This window comes from Oreochromis niloticus, linkage group LG20 (genome assembly GCF_001858045.2).
Source record: "Oreochromis niloticus isolate F11D_XX linkage group LG20, O_niloticus_UMD_NMBU, whole genome shotgun sequence".
Taxonomy (NCBI): domain Eukaryota; kingdom Metazoa; phylum Chordata; class Actinopteri; order Cichliformes; family Cichlidae; genus Oreochromis; species Oreochromis niloticus.
The window spans coordinates 24,152,273-24,164,649 of record NC_031984.2 but is presented as its reverse complement, the minus strand read 5'-3'; the positions used below and the strand labels follow the sequence as shown (position 1 = coordinate 24,164,649).

At 39.8% G+C, this 12,377-nt stretch overlaps 1 protein-coding gene across 6 annotated transcripts in view; it reads right to left on the bottom strand.

Annotated features, from left to right (window-relative positions):
- Positions 1-978: 978 nt before the first annotated feature.
- Positions 979-12,377, bottom strand: part of espn (espin) — a 36,327-nt gene continuing 24,928 nt past the window's right edge. For 2 of the 6 annotated variants that reach the window (XM_005478292.4, XM_005478295.4), the window contains 4 exons: positions 11,781-12,191; positions 4,190-4,269; positions 3,419-3,439; positions 979-2,941 (listed from right to left, as the gene is read on the bottom strand). In XM_005478292.4, the coding sequence (XP_005478349.1) occupies positions 2,797-2,941; positions 3,419-3,439; positions 4,190-4,269; positions 11,781-12,191 (657 nt within the window). In that variant the 3' untranslated portion in view covers positions 979-2,796. The remainder of the gene's footprint in view (positions 2,942-3,418; positions 3,440-4,189; positions 4,270-11,780; positions 12,192-12,377) is intronic. The other 4 variants (XM_005478293.4, XM_013271075.3, XM_019350202.2 and 1 more) reach the window with 2 other exon arrangements.

Below are 12,377 nucleotides of genomic sequence, written 5' to 3'. Positions count from 1 at the left end.
ATAAAGGTACTCCACAGTGAGAGCCATTATGAGAAAATCTGAAACAGTGCGCATTGACGACTCATCCAGGCGGTCACCGAAGAAAACACAGCAACATCTAAAGAACTGCAGGGCTCAGTGTCTCAGTTAGTTAGAGTTAGAGGTCACGATTCATCAATAAAAAAGAGACTGGGCAAAAATGGCATCCATGAGAGAGTTCTAAGGAGACTGCTGACCAAAGAGAATAAAAAGGCCCATCTCACATCAGAAAAACCATCTTGCTGATTCCATAAAGATGCCAACAGTCAAACATGGTGGTGGTATTGCGATAGTCTCAGGCTGCTTTGCTGCTTCAGGACCTGGACAGCTTGCTGCAATTGATGGAACAATGAATTCTGCTCTCTACCTGAAAATCCTGAAGGAGAATGCCTGGCCATCAGTTCACGCCCTGTAGCTCAAGCATATGCAATGGGACAACGATCTGAAACACACCAGCAAGTCCACCTCTGAATGGCTCAAAAAACCCCAAAATGAAGTGGCCCATTCGAAGTCAGAACTTAAATTTAATTAAACATTTCAACATTTATGCTCAACAAGTCTCCAATGTAGCTGAAATATAACAATTCTGCAAAGAGTGTTCCAAAAGCTTCACCGACAGTTATCACAAATGCTTGATTGCACTTCTTGCAGCCAACGGTGGCACAACCAGTTTTTAGGTTCAGAGGACAATTTCATTTTTCATATAGAGCCAGGTAGGTTTGGATAACTATTTCCCTTGATAAATAAAGTCACCATAAACAAAGCTGCCTTTTGTATTTACTAAAGTTATCTATGTCTATGCCTAGGCAAATACTTTGTCACGTTACTATGTGTTCCTGTCCATGTAAGTAAAGATTTTAAGCTTCTTTAACAAAGTATACATTACAGGTTTGTATGGGAGTTAATTAGTCTTGCACAAGTATTTTTGTTTTGGAAAGTAACACAAAAACAAAGCAAACATTTTCTTTTTTGGTAATTTAAGATTTAATTTCTTCAACTTTAACAGTCTGAACATACGATTACACATTAACCAATATTCTATTCAAGCAAGGCTGAGACACGTATTATAATGCAATGTGGAAACAATGAGGTGACAAAATGCTGAGGGTCACTATGTACACAGTTTATATATAAAGAAAATCAAATGGCAATGACATTTACACCATCCTCAATTTCAATATCATATGGCATCCGATGAAAGTGAATTAGAATGTATCCAAATGATCAAACAGTCCCATGATATTCATGGTGACATCATGTGCATACTTGTAAAAATGTGCATCCAACATAAATGAAACATCATGTTCTTAACCACCGGACAAACACAGCATGATTTAATTTCATTTAAGAGCTTTACTCTCTCTTAAATGCCACCGTGCAAATGTGTGAACAGGTAAAACTTGCAGTCTGTATGTCTCCTCAGTTCTGCCAAAAGCATTCAACACAGATTTTCCGAATTTCCATTTGTAGGCCAAAACGGGCAAACCTGTGCCCAACAGATGTGCGAATCATTAAGAATACTTGAAAAAGCAAAAGAAAAATCAGCTTTTTTGTACTCACTGGGGTCGACTATTGAAACTGTTGTTTCACTAAATTTGTATCGTGCCTATGTGTGTAAGCAGATCTGCTCATCAAAGATTAATCCTCCAGGTTAGTGGGACAAAGGCCGGAACATGACACAGGACAAAATGTTGTCTTTTCTCTAACTTTTGAAATATTTAGTGGGCAGATGACGACTGCTGTAAGTTGCTGATATGCATTTATTTTAAAGGTTATGCTCACATAGAAGATGCCTAAAGGGATTTTACTCAATTTGTGTGTCTTTTCTTTTCTTCCGTTACTCTGAGAATATCCAGGAACCCCTGGGTCAAGTATGCTTAACAATACAACACAACTTGATACGCTTTATGCAACACATGCACACAACATGTAACATTTGTGCTCAGAACAGCTTAAAATTTAAAGTTTAGGTCCCACACTGAAAAATTTAATTTTGGATCCTTTTATCCTTTTCCAGTGAAAGTCAATCTATATCACTTTGCATTTTCTTTTTGAAAAAAAGGATATTTTATCATCCTTTGAAATCCGCTGAGATATTACGACAAGCTTAACTACAAGAAGCTGATAAGTTTGAGCAGAGATTTTGCTTTAAAAAATTGAAAAGAATTACAACTGTGGCAGTAAAATGAAGCCTAGAAAGCGCTTCTATGAGACTGATACAAAAATGTCATGACTAAGCCATGATGGAGATGTAACACTATCTACATACAGAATGCATTAGCTGCTTCATGAGTATTTTTTCCCCATTCATTACATAAAGGTGAGTGAGTCTGGCATATAGGCTTAAAAGTAGTCTCTTTCTATTGTAAGTCTCTTAAATGTTCTAACTTCTAGTCTAGTGATTTGCAGGAAAGCGGATAGATGCTAAGTTCAGGACACATGCATTTATCGGGTAACACGAATCAGTGCATCTCAGAACTGTTGTTAATGTTAAAAAAATGAAGAAAAAAAAACAAGGAAAAAAACAAGATTTTGTGTCAATAAAACAGGTGCAGGGTCATCCCAAGCTGAGCCTCAGAGCCTGTGTGGACAGCAGCAGCCACAGCATGGCCCTGTGTGTCTGGAGGCCAAAGAGTAACACACAGTTTAGAGGAAGACCAGCTCTTCCCCTGTGGACCTGTGCACAGTGTGGGATGCAGGATCAGGGAGGGGGAGGCATTGGTATAAGTTGGGGTGGGGAGCGCTGCAGGGCAGAGGATGGGGAGACGATCTTGTTCACTATTTGGGTATATCCCCTTTCTTCAAAATGAGCTGCCGCTGCCAGGGCGCCAGTTTGGTCTCGTCATAGCCTAGGTTTCGTATTCGCTCCAACTCCGTCTTCTCCTCGATCTCCTTCGCCTTTTTGGCCTGCTCCTCCTCTTTTCTACATGCACCCATAAAGGATAATTCACAGTAGTTAGAGTTGTACAGTAAATCTTCAGTTTATAGTTGTTACTTCTAACATTTGCAAATGACCACATCTCAAGACACGAAGCACTCAGAAGCACAAACCTCTGGCAAGGCATCTCACGTTTTGGGCAGTATTTACTATTAAAAGAATAGTACTGTATTTTCTGTATATTTAATTCTATTTTCTTTGTTCTTTTTAAACATAATCAAAGAAGTTTTCAATCAAGTATATACATAAAATTATATGAAATTGTATTTACATCAGTGTGTGTGTAATCAGGTTTCTAAATAAGTAACTCTGAGATGCCCAATGTGCAAATCTGCTTTCAAATAGCCTACACTGATTGAATGAATGAATGATTGATCTCAGACTAACAGCACCTAACAAATTTCTCATCCAACACATTTTGTGTTACGTGTGTATAAAGGAGAATGAATCGAATTTTCTTACCTTTTCTGTTCCCTGTCACATCAGGAGACGGCGAGCAGGAAAAGACAAGGTTTAAATATCTTAAACAGCAACAGCAGTTAATCCGCAAGTTACAGCAATTAAATGATAATTTTAGTGCTTGCAAATGACAAAGTGGGAAGTACACTTTATACTCTAAACATCAAGTTCAAATTGTTCAACAATAAAATGTCCCAAAGAAGGCTAAAGATTGCACAAATCTTGAGTTAAAGCTTAAATAGTCAATATATATTTGCTTCCACTGGAGGAAAAAAATGAAGGAAACTTGTAATATAAGGTCCTCGACTCCTTTACTTCTTCTGGGTTCTGATTTATGGATTTAAAAACAAATACAAAACTAGCCTTTTACTTTTAGTGTATATGAGGCACCTGCATTGCCTGCAATTTTGATTTGTTCCAAGATTTTCCCAATGCAAATACAAAAAATAAATTTAGTAAGCCGGGTATTTTTGAGTCACTGATCAACTATCAGCAGATAAAACAGAGAAGTAAAACAGAGGTGTGCAGAAGAGCTTCTTGAAATGCAAATAAACAGTATATTAATAAAGAAGGCCTGCCATGGCAAGAATTTAAAGCACTTTCCTGTGAAAAAAACATCTCAAGTGACTCATTTTATCTTGAAAAAAATTGGTTGTATGTTTTGGTGGCATCACAGCCAGTAAGTGTTTTCTACCAACTAATTCCAGACCAGAAAACCTTTATGTCACCATTTTGGTGACAAAAAAAGGCTTTTGAGATGTGCTGCCTACTCACCTCTCTTCATCCATTTTCTTCTTCATCATGTCTCTCCTCCAGGCTGGCATTGACGCCAGGCGTGCCGCCTCCTCCTCAGCCTGTAAGGGGACAGAGGGGTACGGGGAGAGACAGAGATAGGGGCCCACAGCAGTCAGCAATAAATTCGTACTTTTAAAGTATCCTCCGTTGTGAGGAGACTTGAGTCAAGTTTAAGAAGAATCTTGAGTGCAAAATGTGTACGACATGTATTTGGTAAATGTGAGCAAGTTCTTCAATCACTTAAGTAGCTGACTTTGCTACAGACTTCACTGGCATCATCTTGTGTGCAACCCTCTTCTTTAAAAAACCTCCAGTAATCTCAGTCTTCACCTTTAGGTTAGCACACCGTCATGAACAGATGTGCCCCATGAGATCACAGGTTCAGTTGCCATCAATCCTATTAATCTAGGAGGCATGGGAAACATTCAAGCACTGAATGATAAATTATTATCAGAATATATATGTATCAATCACATTAACCACAATAAAGCAATTTATAAAATATGACATTAACCACAAATTATGTTTGACTATTTTTAAATATCTGGTTATAATACATGTGAATGCAATAATAGATGGTGGTGATGTTGAGATGATTTATGTTGGTAGCACCGCATAAATCATCACTAAAGCAGGCAAGCACCTGCATAAAGAACAACTGTAATGAAATGTTAGTCCAGTCTGTTTGTGTGTGCAGATTCTCAAATGTCAGTTTTATACAAATGGTCTTTATGTAAGACTTAAGAACTTAAACAATGGTAACCCAATATAGTTGAAACTAATGTATGAACCCACAAAAGCAAACAGATCTCACAAAATGTCTGCTTCTGCTGTTTGTTTAAAATGAAACAAAGCCTTTGAAAAGGACAGTGTTTTACAGGATGTTCTCTGTGTGCACATATGGTAACTGGATCCTTTTTTTCCCTTTCAGGCTGTAACTGGAGGTGGAGCGGGAGAGAAAGAGGGCAGCCATCTTGGATTTCTCATCTTTGCCTAACTAGACACATTACCCTTCTGCATTCATTTTACTGAAGGATTTCACTTGCCCTAGCCAGCGTGAATCCAGGTAAGATTATCTATGGAATTAATATTTAATGAGTCCCCTGGGAATTTCGGCTCAAAAAAAAAAAAGAAGAAGAAGAAAAAACATGGAAAAACAAACAAAAACAAACAAATTTACACCACCCCTCACCAAAACCCTCCACCAAAACTAGCTGATAGTACCTATTAAAGGTTTAAAAGTAAATGTTATCAAGTTGACTAGCAGTTAAGTGAGAGCAACAGTTAAGCTAACCAATTAAAAAAGAAAAAGCTGCAAAATTCGAATTAAGCAGCTCTCTTGATGGGCTTAATAAAGTTTTGGGGTTTTGTGGGCCATATTTGTTGTGTCAGTGGACATCCACAAGGGTCAGAACACACAACCCTTTGCTGTGCCTGCATACTGTTTGGGATTATAACAACAGTAGGGTTTTAGATCTATAAATTTGGAAGTGTGAAAATGAGGTTGCATTATTAAGATGAGGTTATTGCCTAGACTTTGCTGTGCTAGCGGGTGTTTACTTCAATAATCAATAAAAGTTTTAGGTAATGTTATTGATTCTAACATTATTTTTTGTCTAATGAAAGAAAAATAAAAAAATAAACTGTAGTTCAGTTGAGACTAATTCCGTTCAAACTGTAATTACAACACCAATTGAAGACCTCTGACCTCTTTTGTTGTTTGTGCTATTTTTATTATTGGCTTCGCAGCCAGTTCCATATATGCAAGAGTGCATTGTGCAAGCTCATCAGATTACATCATAGCCTATTATAGTTTTACCCATCTGTTAAGGCAGTGTTGTTACTAATATCACTCTTTATTGTATCATGTACATGCTCCAACTTTGCCTGTAATACTGTGCAAAGGGGAAACAGTTCTATAGAAAGTGGCTTTAGGTTTACCAGCTGACTGCCTTCTCGTGCGAGCTGTGAGTTGATAAAGATTCACCGTAACCTCCTTATGGCTCCTGTAAGCCGCAGATAGAATGACAGCAGGGGTTGTTAAGAGGGTTATTCCAAGGTAATCTTGATGCAATAGAACAGACACTATGAGAATAGTGTGCAGTGTGCAGTTTGTTGCACTGACAAGCATTGCACTTGAGGATTACACATTGAAGAGGCCTGTGTTTGACAGTTGCTCTTTCATTGGTAAATCAGTGTCATTATGTAAGTTCTCACAAAGATGGAAACAATATCTTCGGTAATCTATTGTTTTGGCCTTTTTTCCACACAGGTGCATCAGTGCAATAACTCCAAACGGTTAATTGCTGCTTAAATCTGCTAATGCCCAAAAATGTCAGTTTTATTTACTTATAACACCAACCTAGAAACCAATAAATAGAAGAACATGAAATCAGTTATGGAAACTCTGAGCCAATATTTGAAATATACTTATATAATAACAGAGTAACAAAACAATGGAATAAACACCATAAAGCAGTTGTAACATTTTAATGTGATGTTTCATTTAAGTTAAAGCTTTGACTGATGAATGCTTTAAAATATGGAGAGAAACTTTTGAACCGTTTTCACCATATTTCATCAATTCTGTAATATTTATTAAAAGGCACACCTTATAAGTAACAAATAATCCACTCGGATTTAAGACATTTGTGAACCACTAAGTAGTTCTAAACTTCAAACCCACTAAAGACCGAGCTACTTTTGCTCTTACAGTTCAAGCAAAAAGGAACCATTTAGACGGTAATGCCATTTTCCCCTTCACTAATTATCAAGAATGAAGGTAGAACAGAGGCCAGATGCTGCTCAGCGTTCGTCACTTGCTGTTTTTGTGTGAGTTCACTGAGGCCAGTGTTTAACTGTCCTTTAGCCAACTGGCTAAAAATGTGACAAAGAGGAGAAAAGGGACACATGTTTGATCGTATGCATAGAAAGAAAGATAAACCGAAATGTAACTTTTATGTAGCAAATACTGTGTGCAATTCCATGTCATTTTTTAAAAATCAGTGGAATATATGAATGTTACCTATAGACCTGAGTCTGTCACTTAAAAGTGAGCCACAAGTTCTTATGCTCGTTACATATACCAGCTCCAATTAATCACCTACTGTATGAAAGTGAGAAGGGGTAAAACACTCACATAAATGCAGTCTGAAATTATTCAGTGTAAAACAACTATGCAGAGTTTTACTAATCATCCCTGTTACAAAGATGACCCAAACAAACAAACAACACTGATTTTTATGGCAAATCTTTTCCTTTAAAACTTGTTTTCCTGGAACTGTGTTTTGTGGCAATCAATCGTACTTTGTCTGAAAAGCTCTTGGTTCCACGCAATATGTGCATCTTTTGTAATACAATGCATACTTTCCTCCACTTAAACATACAGAAGCAGTAATGTCAGCACAGCAGCATGGATGCTCTTTGTTGCCGTTAAGTCCAGTTATGTGACATGACCTAAACATTAACAAAGCAGATTAGGTTCTCTTGTCAGCATGTTCCACTGTGTGTGCTAGTTTTCCAGAATTGATCTTAGCAGTGAACTTTCAGCACAACCTTAGCCTACATAGCTGTTAGATATCAAAAAGTTCAGCTTCCTTTTCTTTCCAAAAAGCAAAGCTTCGGTCAATGTATGTGATGATTTCCTCATTGCTGAACTCTTTGAGCTCATAGATGACTTTAATTGAATCTTCATTGGGTTCTTCTTTGGGTGGAGGTTTATCAACATGGGGTTCTTCTTTGACTTTAACAGTAACAGGCTGGGCATCTTTCACTGGACATGCTGTTGTTGTGTCTGGAAGTGTCTCAACTTTAGCTGTTGGTTCAACATGTTGCATGCTTGCCAAGTCCTGCATGTGGTCCTGCTCTGAGCCTTTCCCATTAGAAGTTGGAGGCTCATTTAAACTGACATTCCCCTGAACACTGTCCTCCACTGAGTCCTTGGGGGGTCTCTGCTCCACACACTGACCATCATGAGCCACAGCAGGGGATGAACCTTCAGAAACCCCCGACTGGGAGACTGGTAAGGAGGGTTGTTGTGATGGTGCAGGTGGTGCAGAGTGTGCATTTGAAAGGGGGGGTTCAGGAGGTGGTGGAGGTGGTGGGTGGGATGGTGGGGGAGGGAGTGTTTCCTGCATTGGCATTATGGACATGTCAGGAGACATGGAACGTAGCGATGCTGTCAGCATGCCTCCTCCCTCACCTGAGTCTCCGAAGTACTTGACTTTTATGTCCTCAAAACCATCCGCCCAATCTCGCTTCTCGCACTCAATTTCCTCCATGACCTCCTTGTGAAACTGCCTTATGACCTCCCATTTGTGGCTGCCAAGACGGTCAAACATCTCATAGCATAAAAGGTGTCGGAATTTCCGCTCACTTCGAGACATGTTCATTTCCAATAGTTGGAAATATCCAAGCATGAAAAGGTCAAGAGTTAGGCTTTCATAGCTCACAGTTGACCCGTTGATGTGCGGCAGGAAATGCTGTGGCCAATAGATCATCTGCGCGCGACTCAGCCGGCGGATCTGGCGTGTGGGCACTTGACTCATGATTGCCCTCCAGTGGCCAATCAGATTCCCTACTACCTGCTTTGATTTCATAAATAGGAGGAGTTTATCATCTTCACTGTGCATCTCTCCACCAATCTGTGCACTAAATTGGCTGTAGTCCTCCCAGTCCACGTCTAAATGATTTCGCCTCCTGCCAGTATATCTAGTCTGATAAGATTCAGAGACCGTATACTTCCGCCAGTGTTCAAGAAACAAGAAGACAATTCTCTCTTTCCTCATTTCAATGCATTCCTGGACATAGCTTAGATCTGTCTGCACCTCCAAGCTTCTTGTTAGTTGATCATTATTTAAAACAGGGTCTGCAGAAAGAACCTGGCTGAACTGTTCAATATTAGTTGGCGCCATTGCCTCAGAAGACATATATGTCTTAGGAGCATGAGATGCGGTGATAGCTGGTTCCTCAACAAGTGGTAAGACTGATTCCTCCACTGAAGGTAAACCACCATTGGTATTGGATTCCAGTACGGAAGCAGAGGAACAAGGGACCTCATCCTCACAGACTGTCTCTGGATGATAACTAGACTCACTTACCACAGGGAGTGACCTCTTGCGTTTGTAAACCCTATTTGCTTGGTTATCTGCAGATTGTGGCTGATTCTGAACTTCATAATTAGCCTTTAGGTTCTTCACTGAAACACCGCACTGCTTTATTTCCTTTTCTACATCCTCTCTTGTTGAAAAGGATTGAGAGCGTCCCATAATTCCAGTACCAGCTGATCCCGCTGACTGACCTGTGCTTACATTTCTTGTCTCTTCTTGGGAATATCCAGGACATATAAGATCCAAGATGTCTATCTCTTTGCCTCCCAGAGTGGCAAGAAGGATAGCCATACTCTTGAGGAGGGTAGAAATCTTGCTGCACCAGGCTGGAAGATCTTCAGCTTTGCCATGCACCTGCTTTGGATTGACTGAGAAGTGCCCCTGATTGAGAGCAGCAGAAACTGGTAGAAGCTGGTGAAGCTCCTGCTCCAATTCACTCAGTTCCTTCTCGACTTCTGATACCTTATGCATAACCTGCAGGTTCTCAATTTGCTTCTCAATTCGGTTCAGGTCGGCCTCAGTCATCAGTTCACCAAATGGACCCAAAATGGCATTGTGGGTGTGGGAGTAGTGCCATTCCAGAGGCTGGTAGTGCCCAGTTGATGCAAACTAAATCAGAGGTCAAAAGAGACCAACAGGACAAGAAAAAAAGAAGGAAGGAGGGAGGGATTCCTTCAGCTTGAATTTCCTGGTATGAACACACGCTTCAGTGCAAATCCATCCTAACACACAGGATTTACATGGATTTAGTGGTGCAATGGCACTGCCTGATTACAAGCACAAAGCTTTCTAATGGAATTTTGAGTCAAAGAACAGCGACTACTTTGTTGAGTTATGTGGGAAATTATATGTTAACTAGACCAATACTGGCATGCAAGAGTTACAACATGTTAGTATTTGTATTTTAGGCACTTAACACTACAGATGTTTCACATCATTTGCGTAATGCCTCTTCAAAGGCTCTATTCTGTTTACTTTTGTCTAGATATTTCTTTAAAGTGCATCTACACAACGCTTGTACTACAAGGACGCTGACACTGCAAACCATTGGTGTTACTCTTTATGAGATCATGATCTGCTCGCACCCTGCTAGCTCCTCCCCGAAAAAAAAAGATGTTGGGGAAATAAAAAAAAAGACTGTTACAATGATTAGATAGAGATGACTTAAATAAAAAAAAAATCCTCAATGGACACAAGTTTTCAGTATTGTTAATATGCTATTTGTGTTATTGTTGGTATCAATAATGGTTGACTTGTAGTGTGAATGGACCCGGCATCACACCACTGAATCAGCATGTAAGAACTTGGAACAGCAAAACTCCACCATCAAACACCAGCCCACACTGTGAACCCATTAGTCAAGTGTGCCAAACGCTGTGATGGTTGTTGTAGCCAAGTATTCAATTCAGTGCACTCCAAAAACGTCTGTTATTGACAAAAAGTACAAATATGAACAAGAAACATGTGAAGAAATGCAAAAGAAGTGGATATATAATTGAAAAATGTGAGAACAGGGAGATGATCATGTTGGGGAAGTGAACACGTTTTCATGTGTTATTAGCTTATGTGTTACCAGTTTGATGTTTTTATGATAACAATAGAACTAAACAATTAAAACACTGCATGTGAGCAGTGTCTTTAAGCTCAGTTAGTGGTATAACATTACAATTCCTTAGATAGCAGTAAATTATTAATCAGTCAAATTTAATCAAGCATGTTACATACTACTAGGGTCCTTCTTGTATTACACAGGATTAGCAAGTGTTCAGATTGTTTCTGTACAAACTGCGAATTAACATCTTGTCTAAATACTCATAATATAGTGCTTTAACTGTGCATCAGTGTATGCTGGCTGTAGTCCTTGAGAAAAATGTGACCCCACTGAATGCTTAGCTTTAAACTAGTGACTTGTAAGAAAAGCCAACACAAAGAGCAAAAGTGATCTCATGCAAAAATGGAACTAAATTATACGTCTTCACACAATGCCAGTGTTCAAAGCATAGACAGTATAAACCATGGATGTAGTTTCTGGCTAGGAAGAAGGAAGTGCTTTAAACCTGCTAAAAAGTTTATTTTTGCAAATCTTGTTCATACCATGTTTCAAAATGGTGGATTATCTGTGGAAATGACTTGTTGTTGCCAATGAATGTGTGGTTTCAAAGTCAAACGTCCTCATCACATCCTTTTTTTCCGAAATCAAGATGGTGAAGGGGAAAACGCTCTTCTTGAGGTTTCAAAACAAGACTGCAGAAGCAGTGGGTGATGTCACAGTAGCTACGTCCATCTTTTATACTGTCTGTGGTTCAAAATCCCAAACTTCCATGCTCAAATCCAAGCAACAGCTATCCCCTTTGTTTTGCTCATTATCTAAATCTGAAGTCATTTCTATTCTTTTACTGTACACTGGTAAATTTATAGGACCACAAATGGGATAGCTAACAACACTCAGCCATCATGCCTACCTTGCGTTTGTGCTCTTCTTCCTCTTGCATCTTGACCTGAAGCTTGCGCACCATCACCTGCCTTTTCCATTCAGGGATGGCTTTCCCTTGTTCATCGTGAGTAGGCACTAGAGCCTCAACATCTGTGAGGCTCGTCTTCCGCCCTGAATCCGCTTGTGCTGTGCCTCCACCACTGTTCCCATTAATCACAGAGTTGGAGGACAGCTGCTCGTTGCTCCCAGATGTTGACACGGTCCTGCCAGATCCGGAGCCAGCGGGGCTGGGGCTGGGACTGGGGCTGGGGCTGGGGCTGGGACTGGGACTGGGGCTCGGATTGGTGGGTTGTGAGGTTACTGGTGCGCTGGATGGCGGAGGGGATGGCGGTTTGGCTGGTGGGCTAGATGATCGACTCTCTGGAGATGCAGTGTTTTCCTGAAGGGAAATAAAGGCACAGATGGAAAAAAACAAACAGGAGTCACATAAATGTTAACACATGTGGTTAGAAAAAAGTGAAATTTTGACTTTCATAAATCAGGCCAGGATGTGGCTGGATTTGCATGTAGTTCATAGAGAGCGTGACATCAAATCCTCAGTTGATAGTCAAAACTGTGAGTTAAC